This window comes from Euprymna scolopes, chromosome 39 (genome assembly GCF_053919585.1).
Source record: "Euprymna scolopes isolate OS-2025 chromosome 39, ASM5391958v1, whole genome shotgun sequence".
NCBI classification, from domain to species: domain Eukaryota; kingdom Metazoa; phylum Mollusca; class Cephalopoda; order Sepiida; family Sepiolidae; genus Euprymna; species Euprymna scolopes.
The window spans coordinates 32219598-32238281 of record NC_136520.1 but is presented as its reverse complement, the minus strand read 5'-3'; the positions used below and the strand labels follow the sequence as shown (position 1 = coordinate 32238281).

Below are 18684 nucleotides of genomic sequence, written 5' to 3'. Positions count from 1 at the left end.
ACAAGAGAGAGCTAGGCGTAGGGGAAGAAGACAAGAGAGAGCTAGGCGTGGGGGAAGAAGACAAGAGAGAGCTAGGCGTGGGGGAAGAAGACAAGAGAGAGCTAGGCGTGGGGGAAGAAGACAAGAGAGAGCTAGGCGTGGGGGAAGAAGACAAGAGAGAGCTAGGCGTGGGGGAAGAAGACAAGAGAGAGCTAGGGGTGGGGGAAGAAGACAAGAGAGAGCTAGGGGTGGGGGAAGAAGACAAGAGAGAGCTAGTGGTGGGGGAAGAAGAGAAGAGAGAGCTAGGGTGGAGGAAGAAGAGAAGAGAGAGCTAGGGTGGAGGAAGAAGAGAAGAGAGAGCTAGGGTGGAGGAAGAAGAGAAGAGAGCTAGGGTGGGGGAAGAAGAGAAGAGAGAGCGAGGAGGGAAGAAGAGAGAGCGAGGAGGGAAGAAGAGAAGAGAGAGCGAGGAGGGAAGAAGAGAAGAGAGAGCGAGGAGGGAAGAAGAGAAGAGAGAGCAAGGAGGGAAGAAGAGAAGTTTCTGTATCAAATATAAACAATCTATTTCTAAGAAAACTGATAACAAGACAGCTCAATACTCTAATTTTTTTTTTCATTACTTTTGTAAGCTACACATACATCAAAATATTTTTATATATATTTAATCTGTGTTATTTTACCTCTATCCATAAAATCATAATAGTCACCACCAACTCCTCCTCCACCACCACCACCGCCTAAGCCGCCGCCACCACCACCTCCTCCTCCTCCTCCATTGTGGTCATATTCTCTCTCATGTCGGGGAACCTTTGGCTCAGCAAATTTAGGTTTGAAAACTGAAACAGAGAAATAAAAAATAAAGACATTAAATATATTAATTTTTGTAAAAAGTAAAAATCATTCAAAGTGTTATAAAAATATACATAAACATGAATCCAAAATATATAGAAGAAAAAAACAATTGTCAATAAAATCCGTTCTATAAATTTGGATTTTTTTGTGTATTGATATTTATATTAAAAACCCTTTTTCTATTTATTTAAAAAGAAAATACAACTTTGTTATATATGGATTGTGAAATTGCATTCATCTGCAAAAGATATAGCTAATTTGCATATTCTTTTAAATGTTTATTTTAATTCTCTATTAGTTTTTTTGTTTTTTTTATGGGATGATCATCTTTAGTTAACTATTACGTGTAATTATTTCATGTAGATATTCTACATGATTTATACTTGCGTAATCTATATCTATCTATATATATATATTATATATATATATATTATATATATATATATATATAATATATATATATATATATATATATATATATATATATATATATATTATATATATATATATATATATATATATATATATATATATATATATATATATATATATAAAAGTGAACGTGTCTGTGTGTCTATGTACATTTCCCTACGCAATAACTGTCAATTTTTAGTCTACAAACTCAAAATTTGATATACTGGGTACTGAGATTTGGGAAAATCGATGTGATCGGTTTTCGACCAGAAATTTCGCTGTTAAGGGGTCAAAGTTCAATGATTTGACCTTTGAGAACTCTACCAAACTCCGACAATTTGGGGTCTAAACACTTGAAATTTTAGATATAGGTTTGACATGGATCTAACTTAATAACTCGATTTGAGCCCAAAACAATAAATTTTAAGGGGTTATAATAGGGGTCAAAGTTTTAAAAAATTACGATTTTTTGGGTTTTTTTGTTCAGCATACAACTCCAAACACCCGGGCAACACCGGGCCGAAATGCTAGTATATCTATAAAAGTGAAAATGTCTGTCTGTCTTTTCTCTATGGTAGTTAAGGAAGAAAGGCATTACTTTACATATTCACACTTTTTAATATATACATATGCACATAACCTTATTAACAGTACATAGGGCCCGAGCAAAGCTGACCAGAACTGCTAGTATATCTATAAAAGTGAAGTGTCTGTCTGTCTGTGTGTACATTTCCCGACACAATACCTGTCAATTTTCAGTCTACAGGGTATGGAGATTTGGGAAACTCTTTGTAATCCATTTTCAGACAAAAATTTGTCTGTTAAGGGGTCAAAGTTTAACGATTTGACCTTTGAGAACTCTGCCAAACCCCTCCGCCAATTTCGGGTATAAACAATTAAAATTTTAGATATAGATTCCTTGGATATGGATCTAACTTAATAACTTAATTTGAGCCAAAAATAAATGTTAAGGGGGTCATAATAGGGGTCAAATTTTTAAAAAAATTGACCTCTGAGGTCTACCAAATTACTCAGACAATTTCAGGTCTAAACATTTGAAATTTTACATAAAGGGTATTCAGAGACAGTGCAAGCTTTTTAATTGGTTTGGGTCGAAAATTTTTAGTTACCAATATATAAATGGATGTATGTATGTTTGCATGTTTACCTAAAACTTTCGACAGAGGCGACGGATATTACCAAGATCAGTATCGTTTTGAAGTGCCACCTTTCAGGCGACAAATATCGAAAAATTGGCTAAAAACATTAACATCTTCACCTTCAACTGGGCACTTTCCTGCATGGGGGGGGGGGGCTTTTTTTCGCAGATATTTTTGAAAGTCATCCCCTACTTTCGATTGTCTAACCTTGATTTAAACATAAGTCACTTCCGGTTTGGTGGTGGTCGTAACAGCAAAGACGTCAGATTTTTCCCCGTTCTTTTCCTCCTTCGCAGTACGGGTTCAAGCCTGCCTTCCTACTATCACTTTTTTTTTTTTTTTGCTCAACATACATATCCAAACACCCGGGCAACGCCGGGCTGAAATGCTAGTATATCTATAAAATTGAAATTGTCTGCGAGTGTGTGTGTGTGTGTACATTTCCCTACCAAACTACTCCATCTACAGACTCGAGATTTACATAAGAAGTATTGAGATTTGGGAAAATCTTTTTAATCAGTTTTTGGCTAGAAATTTCGCTGCCAAGGGGTCAAAGTTCAACGATTTGACCTTAACAAACTCCTCCGCCAATTTTGGGTATAAACACTTGAAATTTGAGATATAGATTACTTGGACATGGATCTAATTTTTTCATTTATTTGAGCCCAAAACAATAAATGCTAATGGGCCATAATTGGGGTCAAAGTTTTTAAAAAAATTGACCTCTTGGGTCTACCAAATTACTCTGCCAATTTTTGGTGTAAACATTTGAAATTTTACATAAAGTGTATTCAGACATAGGGAAAGTTTTTTAATCTTTTTTTTTCCTGAAAATTTGGCTTCCAAGGGGTCAAAGTTCAAAAGATTTTACCTTTGTGATCTCTAACAAACTATTAAGCCAATTTTTGGTCTAAACATTTGAAATTTTACATAGAGGGTATTCAGACATGCAGCAAGCTTTTTAATGAGTTTTTGGGTGAAAATTTGGCTGGCAAGAGGTCAAAGTTCACAGAGTTGACCTTTTCAGACTCCACCAATTTTGAATCTAAACACTTTAAATTTTAGATGTAGGTTACCTTGACCGGAGTCAAACTTGAATATATATATATATATATATATATATATATATATATGCACAAAGTTATGAACAGTACATAGGGCCTGAGCAAAGCCAGGCTGAACTGCTAGTATTTGCATAAAAAGGTTATAGTAAACACAAACATCTTACTATATATATATATATATATATATATTTGTTTAAAAAATTTTGCCTACCAAACTCCTTTGTCAGTTTTTGGTCTACAGACATTAAACTTAATATATGGGGTATTCAAGCCCATGCAAAACTTTATATTTGAATTTTAGCTGGAGAAGATTCGGCAATAGCGTGAAAATTAAAAAAAAAAATGGAATTTGCCAGGTGATGGTCGAACGACAGCATTACGAATATGCATGCATAACGTAATAGCTATTGGTTCATGCTTTAATTTTTAGCCTTGCAGCAAACATGCCTTCACAGTTCAGGCATTAACGCCAAAGGAAAAAAGTAAATCATAAGCTAAACATTTTGGTTTTGATTCTCGGTGATGGTGCACAGGTCATTTTTTTTTTTTTTTTTTTTTTTTTTTTTTTTTTTTTTAAATCATTTCTATATACTGGATCCAATATAATATAATACAAAATCTGCATTAATCAAAATATCATATTTAAGCATATTTTACAACCAGGCAATACCGAGTGGCCTGCATCTAAGATTTCAAGTGTTTAGACCCTAAATTGGTGGAGGAATTTGGTGGAGTCTGAAAAGGTCAACTCTGTGAACTTTGACCTCTTGCCAGCCAAATTTTTGCACAAAAACTGATTAAAAAGCTTGCTGCATGTCTGAATACCCTTTATATAAAATTTCAAATGTTTAGACCCAAAATTAGCTTAATAGTTTGTTAGAGACCACAAAGGTAAAATCTTTTGAACTTTGACCCCTTGGATTTGGTTGTTTTTGTTTTACGGCATATCAACCCTTTTCAGGTTTATTAATGCCGAATCCAAAGATTTTGAAGAAAAATTTTTTAATATATTTGTTGTTTTCAAGTCGGTTTCTATTTAATCCATAGTTGGAATCCTAACAGGTACTACCACTCCGGGTCAGAGTGGACCTTGGAGCAATGGCAATTAAAGGGTGGCTCCACACTCCCCAAAGCCCGCAAGCTGGGGCCTTACCACTGGATATAGTTTAAGGTCATATCCAGGCCCTTGACCCCTTGGAAGCCAAACTTTCAGAAAAAAAAAAAAAAAGAAAGATTAAAAACAGGATTTAATGTAAGTTATCCATTTCAGGTCAGGAGTAAAAGTTTGTCAAAACAGGGTGCCTCTTTTAGGAAGAAAGTTATGCCTCGGATAGATGTTTGAGGTATGACAGCGTCGATACTTTGAGTTTCAGACTTCTGTCCATTGACAACTACTAATAAAAATCTATCAGAGAAAAGATTTGATGTTTGAGAAGACATTTCCAGATATTCTGGGCATAATGTGCTAGTGACCATTCCCACCCTTTTTTAAATTCATTTTGAATATCTATTGGCCAAACACCCCAACACCACCCCATTGCTATCGAGACATGCAACAACAAAATATCCACGCGTCGACCCATAAAAGGAAGCGAGTTAGACACCCCATCGCCCCCCACTCTCTTCCCACTGAGTGATTCGTCAAAAACATGTGTCAAGGTCACGACGAGAAATCATCCAGACATCCCCACCTTCACCCCAAAAACGAAGTAGCGTGCAGGAGAAAAAAAGGAGGAGGAAAAGAAAAAAAACGTTTTGGTGGGAGTAGCGTGCATGGAAAGAAAGAGTTTAAAAAAAGGAATGGAGCTGATCACATCGTCGAACAAATGGCGATAATAAAAACGCGACTTATGCGGTGAAATAGCAACTCTCAACCGAGTCTTATCCCTGGAGCCGGAAAGGGAATTTATTAGAATTATGAAATTACCTTGGTTCGAGATATGGGAAGGACACAGCCGAACATCGGTGGTTGAGAAACAAGCGAGAAAGAAGCACGAGGGAAGACAAATAGACAAGAGAACTTTGAAGGATATCGACTCGCGGGTCGGCGAAATGGCACTGCCTCATATTATAACATCAGAACATTGAATTTTGTCGGATACCTAATCATCGATTGATGCACACCCTCACAGTTAAGTACTATTCAATACCCCCCCCCCTTATCTCACAAATGTCGACTTGCTGAATTGAACTGTTTTTTTTTTATTTTATTTTGAAAGATTTCTACTGCCTCACATAACGATTTTCCACGCGGCAAAGAAAAGAGAAAAAGAAAAGAGAAGGAAAAAAAAGAGGCTATGTTCATTTGAACAGTTTTCTTTAGTGTTGGCCCTTCCTTTTTGGACACTGTCTGCATGTTTTCTTATTATTTTCTTTTAATATTTTGTCTTGATTATTAAATTTTTAACACTCAATAAATGACATGCATATAATATATAAACAACCGTGTTGTTCCGTTATTCATTGCCTGGTATTTCGTCAACCGTGAATCTTCTATAAGGAAATTCCACGACGGAAGTACTGTCCAGAACCTGGGTAAGTGCCACTGGGTTGTGATAATTTTACAGCCGGCATGTACATCATTTATTTTACAATATGTTTCGGGGATAAATTCCCTTTTTGAATTTTTCAACCGGGATGTATCATCACAATATATTATTCCATTCATTCACATTTTTTTTTTTTTTTTTTTTTTTTACTCTTTCATTTTCTGATATGTAAATGAAATTAAAAAGCAATGTTCTTTTTAGTAAAATCGCTCATCTCTAACATCCAATAATTTTATAAATAATTGGGTTTAATTAATAATTTAACAAAAATTTTACAGTAGAATGAAAAAATAAACTGTCTATTACTGAGAAGATGGCTCAGAGCTAAAAATTTGAATTAAAAAAAAAAAAAAAAATCTTTGTGTTATCTGATTTAATATTTTCAAACTTCTGGTCATTTAATGACCAAATTATTCCATAATTAAATTTTACTAACCAAATCCTATTATTAAATAGAAAATATAACAAAGATAAATAACTAGTAAGTATATTATAAAGAAAAACAACAAAAAAAAAAAATTGGCAAAAAAAATTAATAGAAAAAAAAAAAAAAAAAAAATTATTTTTAATTACCGGAATCACACGATTCATAAGCCAAAGCCGCATGGTATGGACGATGGTATTTAACATAGCCAAAACCTTTTGTTTCTCCTGATTTACGATCCTTCAGAACAGTCACAGACTCCACATCACCGAATTTCTAAATAATTAAAAAAAAAAAAATTTGCATTTATTTGAAAAAACATCTTGAAAATCTTTAATAATGGTTGATACAATATTCTTTTTGAATTATTTATTGGAATTCTTATTGTATTATTTATCCATTCATTTCCTCATTTTCTAGTTGATATTTTTTATGACATTTCGGCAAACTATTCCTTTGGCCAGAGGCTTAGTTGGCCAAAACGTGAGGAGACAACAACAACTATAGAAGGCAGTAATTGCTGAGGATGCAGTTAGAAGATTCAGCGTTTCTATCCCATTGCAATTAAACACCTGACAAAGGCCAGAGAAATAGTTGGCCAAACGTCATAAAACAACAACTATAAAGATGAGGATAATAGTCTGCAATAAATGAATGGACAAATGATCAGTTGTGTTATCCATTTTCGAAAATTATCAAATAAACATATGGGTGCTTATGCCGAATGTGAACCATATTAAAATAACCCAATCTTAATATGGAGGGGGGGGGGAGAGCGTTTTTCTATTCTGTACTTTCATGTAACAATTTAAAAGATATTGGAAAAATTTAATCCATCTTAAAAATCAAATCCAAAAAAGTATAAATAAAAAAAAAATATGCAGAATTTGGACTGTGCTATTTTGTTTAAGTACAAAGGTTGTTCCAAAAGTAAGGCCTCCTATTTTTCAACTGAAAAACTAAAATGTTGAAAAGCTACAAAGATGGGAGGGATACCATCAAAACTAATGACCTTTTGTGTTCAAGAATTTATTTTCTACATTGTCACCATAACTCTCAATACATTTTTTCCAGCTTTACATGGTACCTCTGTCGTAAAAATCTGGAGCACACCGTCACCCACATCTCTTTCAAATTGCTGATTATGTGGAGGAGCGAGGGGTGACAATATAATGTCAGTCTTGTGTCGGAGTGAAAGGGAATGAATAGTTAGACAAACATTTTTTTAAGTTTGTTTTAGTTTACACTTTTGCATTTTGTTTCAATTTGGTGCAACGTTGGTTGGTTGGTTGTTTTTGTTTTACGGCATATCAACCCTTTTCAGGTTATTTAATGCCAAATCAAAAGATTTTTAAGAAAGATTTTTTAATATAATATATTTGTTGTTTTTAAGTCTGTTTCTATTTAACCCATAGTTCGGACCCTAACAGGTACGACCACTCCGGGTCAGAGTGGACCTTGGAGCAATGGCAATTAAAGGGTGGCTCAACACTCCCCAAAGCCCGCAAGCTGGGGGCTCACCACTGGATATAGTTTAAGGTTATATCCCGGACCAGGTGCAATGTTCATTTTCTATTAAAAAGAGAAAGAGCAAAACGGGGGAGAGGGCGAGAGTGGGAGCAAAACGGGGGAGAGGGCGAGAGTGGGAGCAAAACGGGGGAGAGGGTGATAGTGGGAGCAAAATGGGGGAGAGGGCGAGAGTGGGAGCAAAACGGGGGAGAGTGGGAGCAAAACGGGGGAAAGGGCGAGAGGGGGAGCAAAACGGGGGAGAGGGCGAGAGTGGGAGCAAAACGGGGGAGAGTGGGAGCAAAACGGGGGAGAGTGGGAGCAAAACAGGGGAGAGTGGGAGCAAAACAGGGGAGAGTGGGAGCAAAACGGGGGAGAGTGGGAGCAAAACGGGGGAGAGGGCGAGCAAAACGGGGGAGAAAAACGGGGGAGAGGGCGAGCAAAACGGGGGAGAGGGGGAGCAAAACGGGGGAGAGGGGGAGCAAAACGGGGGAGAGGGCGAGAGGGGGAGCAAAACGGGGGAGAGGGCGAGAGGGGGAGCAAAACGGGGGAGAGGGCGAGAGGGGGAGCAAAACGGGGGAGAGGGCGAGAGGGGGAGCAAAACGGGGGAGAGGGCGAGAGGGGGAGCAAAACGGGGGAGAGGGCGAGAGGGGGAGCAAAACGGGGGAGAGGGCGAGAGGGGGAGCAAAACGGGGGAGAGGGCGAGAGTGGGAGCAAAACGGGGGGAGAGGGCAAGAGAAGGAGAAAAACGGGGAGAAGGCGAGAGAAGGAGAAAAACAAGGAGAGGGCGAGAGAAGGAGAAAAACGAGGAGAGGACAAGAAAAAGAGTATAATAAACTTACTTCAAATTCATTTCTGACATCTTCCTCTGAATAAGTTTTTGGCACAATGACAAAGAGACGAACGAGCCTTTCCTCTTCCCGGGGATCACGTATCGACCCATCTCGCTTGGAACTGGCCACTAACACCTGAAAAGTAATCGTCCAAAATAAAAGCACCAGCTGTTGTTTTAAATGTAGATTAAATTTATACAAACATAACTATGAATTGTATGCACACTTGACATTTCTCTTAACGAAACTAGTTATCTTGAAATAATTTTGATAAGTTTTAGAATGCAATGACATTTCAGTCACATTCAATGCATTTAATTTAGCATGAGTGATTGGCTGAAAAGGTTATCAGCAGTTTTGACATTTCATTTAGAATAAAAATTGTACATTACTTTGAAGGCTTAATTTCATCCGATAAATTTTTTTATTTTATTTCAATTCTGATCTTTATCAAGCAAAAAAGTTCAATTAAAAACAAAAGCACTCCATGTAGATAAATTTCAGTTCAGATTTGACAAATTTGCAATTTTACGTCAATTTTTCGAATCTTTTGCATCAACTCACAAAAAAGCAGTTTAGTATTTTATTTTGCAATACTAGTCAAAGAAGAAAATGATAAAAAGTTTTATTGAAAAACAAATCCAAAGAATTCCTTCAAGCAATTACATATGTTTAAGTGACTTTACTGACTTCAAAGTGTAGATAACGTGCACATGTGTGTGCAGTGATCTCTTGTTTCCTAGAGCCACTTTCTCACAGAAGAGACATTGCTGGTCTATCATTATTTCCATATGTGGTTGACTAAGCTCTAATCATTGGAGCTTACTTTTAAAACATTCACAACAAAAACTTGTCTAATTACCACACACATCCACAAAAAAAAATTTCCTCTTTCCCTTTATGGGCCTAGTGTTATGTTTCACTTCCGTTAAGACAGAGTTTTTATTATGCAACACAAAAAAAAAAAAACTTTTTTTTTTCAAGGTTCTGATTTTTAATTAAAAGGGGTAGGGTCTCAAATTCCAAACATTTCAATGAAAAAAAAAAAAAAAAAAAAATGGAAAGCAATCAACAAACAAGTGCAAAACATAAGACAACTAAATATATTTAAACCATTTTTCACTTTCTGTTTTTTTTTTTGTTTTTATTTTTCCGATTTTTTAAAGTTTTAACGTCTGTTTTTCTTTTTTTTCCGATTTTTACATTTAACATCGTTCGTTTGCCTTACGTTAGATTTTTTAGGTTTTTTTAAAAATTTTTTTAAGTTTTAACATTTTTTTTTATATATAATATTCAAACAAGTAAAAAAAATACTTAATATTTAAAAATCCCCACCCGAGCACACTCACACCTCTAAACACCTGGGCAATGCTGGGTACCCCCCCCCCCGCTAGTCTATAATATAAATCTCACCTGTCTGTTTAAATGTATGTATGTCTCGCAAAAACTTTCGACAGAGGTGACAGATTTTCACAAGATTGGTATCATTTTGAAGCTCTACCCTTCGAACGAGAAATATCTAAAATATCGGCTAAAACATTAGTTCCTTCATCCTCAACTAGCCATTTTCTACAGGGAGGAATCACTTTTTTTCACCGATATTTTCGAAAGTCATCCCCTCTTTTTAATTGACTAGTCTTAATTTAAACACATGTCACTTCCGGTTTGGCGATGGGTGCAACAGCAAAGATGTCATGTTTTTTTTTGTTTTTCCACATTCCTTTCTTCCTTCGTGGTACAAGTTTGAGCCTGCTTGTCTACTATTTTTTTTTTTTTTAGCTGAACACACACTTCCAAACACCCGAGTAACGCCGGGCACCCATGCTAGTCTATAATATAAAAGCGAAAATGTGTGTGTGTGTGTGTGTGTGTGTGTGTGTGTGTGCGTGCGTGCGTGCGTGCGCGTGTGCATTTTTTTCGTATGTCCGCCAAAGGCTTGGAGGGGTGGGGATGCTCGGGGGAGGTCACCGTTTCTTAGAACTTTTTATATGCTACCTAGATTAGAAGACAATAGAAAAAAGTACCCCCCCCCCAAAAAAAAAGAACATATTACAAAGTCTATGATCAACATGGATTTCACCAAAAGTCTCAGAGAAAATTAAATGAAAATGAGTTTTCATTTATCATTTAAAAACAAAACATTACAGCATTACTCAGTTTTCCAAACTTTTGCTTTTAACCTTACAAAATGTTTTCAAAAGTGTGCTTGCTTCTATAAATAAACGACATTCATAAAAAAAAAAAAAAAAAATGTTCACCTTTTTTTTTTTTTTCATTTTTGTTGCATCACACTGGTTCATAACGGAAGTGACGTATGGTTGAAATAATTTCAATCAGATGCTATTCCATCAAGTTATCTGACGGATTTGGGTGTTTATCAAAATACAGATGACAGGAAAAGGAGAAGTAAATAAATTGTTTCTGAAAACAAATCATCCAAATGATTTTTCTGAAATAAAGTAAAGATGTGTTTTTATCTTAACAATGAGAACAAATTCCATAAGTCACAATTTGTTCGTCCGTCTCTGTTGGTTGATTCAAAAGTTTGTCAGTCTTTTGAAAAGATGTGTTCATGGTCTGACAAGGTGTCGTATGCACAAAAAACATAACTGCAAAATCCATCAAAGAAAACCAATGCTTGGAGTTTGGTTGTAACTTAAACATTATATCTGTAGTGACTCAAATCCACCTTCAAACCTAAACATACAGAAAGTGCTTTTTTTTAGTTTTTTTTCTTTTTTAATATGTCATAATTTATAGCTAAGATATGAGGGTTGTGGAGTTGGTAAATTGCATGCTTGGCTTAAATCAAAAAAAAAAAAAAAAAAAAAAATATGATTATTGCCCAAGAAGCATGCTTTAACTAATTCATACTAGCAGAGCTACCTGAAGGCAAAATTTAAAACTATTTCTCTCCCTCATTTTCCATTCTCTCTCCCCACTTTTCTGTCATCCATTCCCCTCTCTGAATATAAACACATACAACTATAGGAAGGAGTCAACATAATGAGATTAACTCCATGAAAAAAAAAAAAAAAAAAAAAAAAAAAAAAATGAATAATATCTAAAATTTAGAAAATGAATAATATCTAAAATGTAGAAAGAATTATTCTTTGACCCTAATCTGGCACAGGTGAATTTGTTTCCCCAGCTACTAACTAAAGGGAAATAACCTTTAGTTAGTAGCTGGGGAAACAAATTCACCTGTGCCAGATTAGGGTCAAAGAATAATTCTTTCTAAATTTTAGATATTATTCATCCGTAGTAATACTGATCAGGAAAATACCAATTTTGTGTGCGTTTCTTTTGTAATTTTAGATGAATATAGACACATAAAACTACCATTTAGATAATAGATTATAGAATATATACACCTTATAAAGATTTGATTTTCCAGAAAATAAGCAGGATCGTTCATATTCTTTGAATTCGATAAAATGTTTAAAAAATTGATGCATGATGAAAAATGTTCACCCCCTCCTAAACAAATATATAAAATCTTTACTTTTTAGAGGGTTATATAGTTTGCATAAAATATTGTACGTAATATGTCTCTCTCTCATATATATGCGTGTATGCATATATAACAATATATGAGGTGCCTTCAATACATTTCCAGACTTTTTGTACAGGGATTTAAAATAGTTATAGACTCTTAAAAATTCAGTATATTGCTGTTGTACATACTTTGAGATGACTGACCAATTTTTATGATTTCATGTTCAAATGAACAACTACAGCAGGAATTGGAATGCACCCTACTAAAGCCTGATTGTCACAGCTGGTGAATTTTCAAAATGCAATCTGGACATAGGGACACTTTAGAAGAACAACATGCAATAAAATTGTTTTAAACTTGGAAAAAATTCCACAGAAATGCATGAAGTGCTTCAGACTGCTTTTGGACCATCTTGCATGAATCAATTTTTGAGTTGCAAAAGGCAGTGAGGTGTGAGAGGAGTAAGTCAGAACACGAGAGTTTATTAGCTAAATAAAGACTTTCATGGATTAAGGGCCGTCATGTGTTTATAGAAACAATAAATGCACAGTTGGTGGTCAGTGTGGAAACTGCACACAACATTTTTCATAAAGAACTGAAGATGCGGAAGATTTGCATGAAGTTTGTCCCAAGAGTGCTCAGAGAAGATCAGAAAGAAAGATGGGAATCAAGACAGTTCCTCATCCTCCCTATAGTTCAGACCTTAGTCCCTGTGACTTTTGGTTATCTCCTAAGCTCAAGAAAAACCTTAAAAGCTGTCATTATGAAACAATTGAGATGAAAAACTGATGAGGGTCAAAACTTCCATGGGGCCTTCCAGGAGTTGTTGAAGTGAATTGCAGCTGGAGGAGATTACTTTGAAAGGGAATAGAGTTTCACGTGTGTACTATCAATAAAAGTGCCCATATGAAAAAAAGTCTGGAATCCTATTGAAGGCACCTCCTCTGTATAGAAGTTTGACTTACTTGGTAGATAGGCCAGTTGTTTGAATCTATACTAGTCTTCAAAAGAAGCTTATAAAATATATGTGTGAGGAGAATTAAATAATGGAAATTAACATTTACAAAATATATTGTTCAAAAACAAGCAATACAAGTTACAATTATTCCTTATTCCATGGAGTTTAAAAAACAGGCTGTTTTATCTCAGAGGAAACCAGCAAATTTTGTTTTTATAGACTTGCTATAACATTGCTGGTTGGCGCAAAAAATTGAAAGAGTAATGCCCAAAAATTATAAAAGGATACATATTTATAAATTTATATTTGTATAATAAACACAAACTGAAACGAATTAAGGCATAATAGTGGAATCATTTTTGTAGTTTCCATTTTTTTATTAATATACTAGCAGTTCATCCCAGCTTTGCTCGGGCCATAACTTTATGTGCATATGTATATATATATATAATAAAAGGTTTGACTCATGTCTAGGTAACCTACATCTAAAATTTCAATTGTTTAAACCCAAAATTGGCGGAGGAGTTTGGTAGAGTCTGCAAAGTTCAACTCTGTAAACTTTGACCTCTTGCCAGCCAAATTTTTGCCCAAAACCCGATTAAAAAGTTTGCTGCATGTTTGAATACCCTTCATGTAAAATTTCAAATGTTTAGACCCAAAATTTGCTGAATAGTTTGCTAGAGACCGCAAACGTCAAATCTTTTCAACTTTGACCCCTTGGTAGCCAAATTTTTGGCCAAAAACTGATTAAAAAGATTTTCACAAATCTCAAAATATTCCTTATGTCAAATCTTGAGTCTGTAAACTGAAAATTGACAGAGTAATTTGGTAGGGAAATGTACACACACAGATACTTTCACTTTTATAGATATATAGATAAATATATACTTTTTATATTATATTATGATCGTACTTGCATCAGTGCAGTTCAATGTAGGTTTTGTATAATATGACATTTTGGCAAAACATTTTCCCTTCTGAGGTTTTTTTTAACTTTAATTCAAATGTGCAAAGAAAGATCGTTGCCAGTAAAAATTATTATTACAAAGTAAATATTTTTAGATCAAAGTTTATCAAGTTTTAGTATTTATTTCATTTTTCTTTTATTTTATTTGTTTTTATGATGGGAAAAATGCCGCTTTTAAAGCATCTTATTTAATTATTTTTTCTTTTCTTTTTCTACATATATGTTGTCTGGTTTTCCAGCTCGTAAAGTGGGGAATTTATAAACAATTAATTTTATTGGGATAAGCTGTTTGTTAATTCTCTTGATTTATTTAGATTTGTTTTAGTAGTTTGGGTTCCCAGATTGTATTACTGATTAAGGTTCATTAATTGTTAATAGTTGTAGAGAGAATGTGGTTGATGTATCAATGTTATATTTAGATTTGAAACAAATGAAATTAAAAAGAATCTTTTTTTAATTTCAAATCCATCATATTTTCTGCCGAATAGTCCTCACTAGCAATTTCTTCCTTTGAACATTTGAATTAAGGTTGTACACACATCTTGAAAATGAAATTTTCTTTGCACTATATCATACAGGCCTTCTATCAAACTGCATTAATGCAAGATTGTAATAATATGGTGGTCCCTCTCTAGTGCTGCATATGAGATGACGCCACAAAAAATAGTGAAGAAATGATGAATGTGAGAAGTGTGAAGGGCCAACATTGCCTTCACATTTTCGAAGTTTCAGAAAAATATAATGAATGTGCCAAAAATTATGAGATAAAAAGTGTCATTTTCTGCAATTTTGGGGTATTTGTGACCCCTTTTGAGCTCCTGGGAATGCCGTATCACAGTGAAAATGGACAAACGGTGCAGTTTCACACCTTAAGACATGTATATTTAAATTCAGCACCATGGAAAACCACTATATAGACATACATATCAAGTTTTTGAGTAATATGAAAAAAGAGTTCCAAAAAGGCATGTTTTTTAGCCCTTAAAGTCCCAGAGGGATGCGAATCAGAATTTTGCCAGAGGCACCCATACTGAATTTATATTAAGAACAATGGCCTCCACTTTTTTGCCAAGTTTCAGGAAAATCTAATGGACGGATCAAACGCTATGGGGTAAAAACTTATTTTTGGCCATTTTTTTAAAACCTCTTTTGAGTCTCTGGGGATGCCGAATCCTAGTGTAAATGGATAACGGTGCAGTTTTAGGCCTTAACACATGTATATTTGAGTTGACCACTGTGAAAAACCACTATATAGTCAGGCATATCAAGGTTTTGTTGAGAAATATGAAAAAAAAAAAAAAAACAGCTACAAAAAGGGGCGTTTGTAGCACTAAAAGTCCCCAGGGATGCAAACCAGAATTTTGCCAGGGTCATCCATACTGGATTTATATTAAGAACAATGGACTCCACATTTTGGCCAAGTTTCAGAAAAATCTAATGGATGGATCAAAAGTTATGGGGCAAAACGTGTCATTCTTAGCCATTTTGGGGCAATTTTACCTCTTTTGAGCTCCTGGGGTCGCAACGGGAATTTTTGCAAAAAAATATTTTTACTGTGCACATCTTTTTAATGATACACAATTTGTGGAAAAATTTCAGGAAAAACTAATGGGCGGTTATCTAGCAATCATCCGGACTAACGGACGCCACTGAAAACATAGGTCCCTCTACGATAAATAGGGGAACCAAAAATATATTGCATTAATAAAAAGGTGAAAACTGCAGAACTTATTCCATCATTATATCTTAATTTGCTTTAGTTTTTGCATATCTGCTTCAGTTCTGCATTGTATTGCTTTCTATAAATTATCTTTATATACACATTAAACACTGCTTTAAGCAAACTACATTAACCTACAGAGGAATAATTTCCTCCACTCTTTATCTGTGCCTAAACCTAAACGTAGATTCTATAAACAAAGCTCCTTTCTTAGAACTGCACGCCTGTGGAACTGTTCCATTTTCCTGCTTCCCAACTGACTACAATATGGTAGTCTTCAAGTCCAACATGATCAAGTTCTTGATGAGCCATCATCCAATTTACCAAATTTCCACTACTAACGATTACAATATTTTTGGTCCACCGACTTAGTCGGATTTGGACCTTAGAATTCACCCTCGTCCGTTTGTTCCCAAAATTCTCAATAACTACTCATTACATTGTTCTGAAATTTTGCAGAAAGTTACAACTACCCAAGGGAGGAAATATAACATTTTGGGATTTTTTATAAAAATTCTGGTTGCATCCCCAAGAGATCAAAATGACTAAAAATAGCACTTTTTGGGACATAGAACCTTTTCCAACCATTAGATTTTGCTGAAAATACCCAAAAGCAAGATCAGATGGATATACATCTGGAAACGTAATATTTGACCCTGGGAAAATTCTGGAGCTTAAGCCCCAGGGTGTTTTAGGGGTGAAAAATACCTTTTAGGGCTAATTTTTATTTTTTCCCTAAAATTCATACTTGTGGATAAACGGGTTTTAAATGGTACCGTATTTTTAAAAAATAAGGCATCATTTGTCATAAAACGGTGTCATTTGGCTGTTTTAACCCAATGTTTTACATCAGGCCAGGAGTTTAAATAGGCAAAATAGGTAACAGTTCTACGACTGATTTTGGCTAACAGTACAAGGAAAGTAACTCTTGTAGACACGATTTTACAATATTGATTATATATTTGTAGATTGAACTTTAATATATGCAATTGGTTGTATGCTCGTTTACCGCAAGCCTGGCCCATTAGGGAATTTTTTTCAATCTTCTCACCGATGATCTCAACAACTTGCCTGTTGGTTTAAAGGATACTTTTGTTCGGCGATTTCAATTTAGATCAGCTTCTTGCAAACAATGTGTCACAAATAGAATCCCTTAATGGATCTCAACAATTTCTTCAGTGCTCAAATTACACCACTCAAATTGAAGATGGTATATTGGACTTAATTCTTGATACAGAACTTTCTTCTTCACCAGAACTGTGGCTTCTCAGCCCATTTAGTGATCACTTTGTTTTGTACTTTAATGTGTGATTACTTTATATCTGTTTCATATCGACAAAATAAAAAAAAAAATAACAAATGTGACCCCCCCCCCAATCTAATATCTAGAAAAAAAAAAAAAAAAAAAAAAATTATACAGAAGCAATACTTTGTTGTGGTTATAGGGCTTTTACTAAAGTTGCTTCAATTACCTTTTATTAAAAAACATGACAAAGGCATCAGTCAGGAGTCAATATAATTTTTAGCTTGTTCCCATTGACACTGCACACTCATTAACTCTTATCCTTGAGTGGCCCCTGGGCCTTGATAAGTAATGATTCCTTTGGGGGAAAAAAAAAAAAAAAAAAAAAAAAAAAAATCCTCATTTCCTTAGTTGAGGCAAAATTTTTATAAATTGGATATGCCAACCTAGTGAGCAAAAAGATTAATTTGAGTTTTGTCTTTATTTTCTAACATTTAGTTTTACAATCTAACTCTTTCATGATTAAAACAATTTTACCAAAGATTAATGTGTGACCTCATCGATCACTGTTTTTTGAAGGATCATGAAGATCAAATGGAGTGACTACGTATCAAATGTGGAAGTTCTCAGGAGAGCAAACCTAGGCAGAGTGGAAGCTACCCTTGCTACTATGCAACTACGATGGACCAGGCACATTGCCAGAATGGAAGACAACCGAATCTCAAAGATGATCTTCTACGGGAAACTAGAAAATGGAACCTGCAAAGTAGGAGGTCAGAAGCTTTACTACAAAGACGTAACAAAGCGGCACCTGAAGGCGATGAACATCAATGTCAAGAGTTGGGAGGAACAAGCCAAAGAAAGGAGTAGCTGGCGGAACAGTCTTCATAAAGGGAAGGAAGAAATAGAGAGAAAGATTGGAGAAGCCTTAGAGCCGAGACACGATTGACGAAACCCCCGGCACCCACATATGCAGTGTTTGTGATCAGACGTTTCACACAGAAAGAGGACTACGCCAACACCGAGGGATAAAGCATCGACGCCCCAACTAGTCATCGTAAAGACTGACAGACTGCATGATTTTATATATATATATATATATATATATAACCCTAACCCCCTTCGGGGGCCGGGCCGCATCTGTCACTATCCTGGTTCACTGAAGCATACTTGTGATGTATTTCTGGCCATGTTCATCGCTCCCAGCCAACAGGACCATAGATACAACCCAGCAGGGCTACATTCTTATTTGTCTAGTGGTGGACCCCTCAAGGGTGACCAGACTCACTGGTCACTGGAAAATATCCTTCTGCTGCTCAGGGCACGCGAAATGTGCATGACCCTAAATCCGTGTGGCAACATTGTCGATTTCGGCCGTCACTCTGGCTTCGTGCTGGATCTAGTCTGTCTCCTTCATCGTCTGGCGTCAGGGGATATCTGAAACAAACTGCATCTTCATCCAGGCTGGCAAATCGAGAAACAAGGAAAAACTCTGGGACATTTTTATATAACGAAACAA

General features: G+C 35.4%; 1 protein-coding gene across 4 annotated transcripts in view; it reads right to left on the bottom strand.

The window, feature by feature from the left end:
• LOC145263721 (RNA-binding protein 45-like) overlaps positions 1 to 18684 on the bottom strand; it is a 71808-nt gene that overhangs the window by 33652 nt on the left and 19472 nt on the right. For all 4 annotated transcript variants that reach the window (XR_013864593.1, XM_080120687.1, XM_080120689.1 and 1 more), the window contains exons 3-5: positions 8788 to 8913; positions 6589 to 6715; positions 657 to 812 (exon numbers count right to left, since the gene is read on the bottom strand). Coding sequence is in view for 3 of the 4 variants with exons in the window: in XM_080120687.1 (XP_079976813.1) it covers positions 657 to 812; positions 6589 to 6715; positions 8788 to 8913 (409 nt within the window). In the remaining variant the exon portion in view is untranslated. The remainder of the gene's footprint in view (positions 1 to 656; positions 813 to 6588; positions 6716 to 8787; positions 8914 to 18684) is intronic.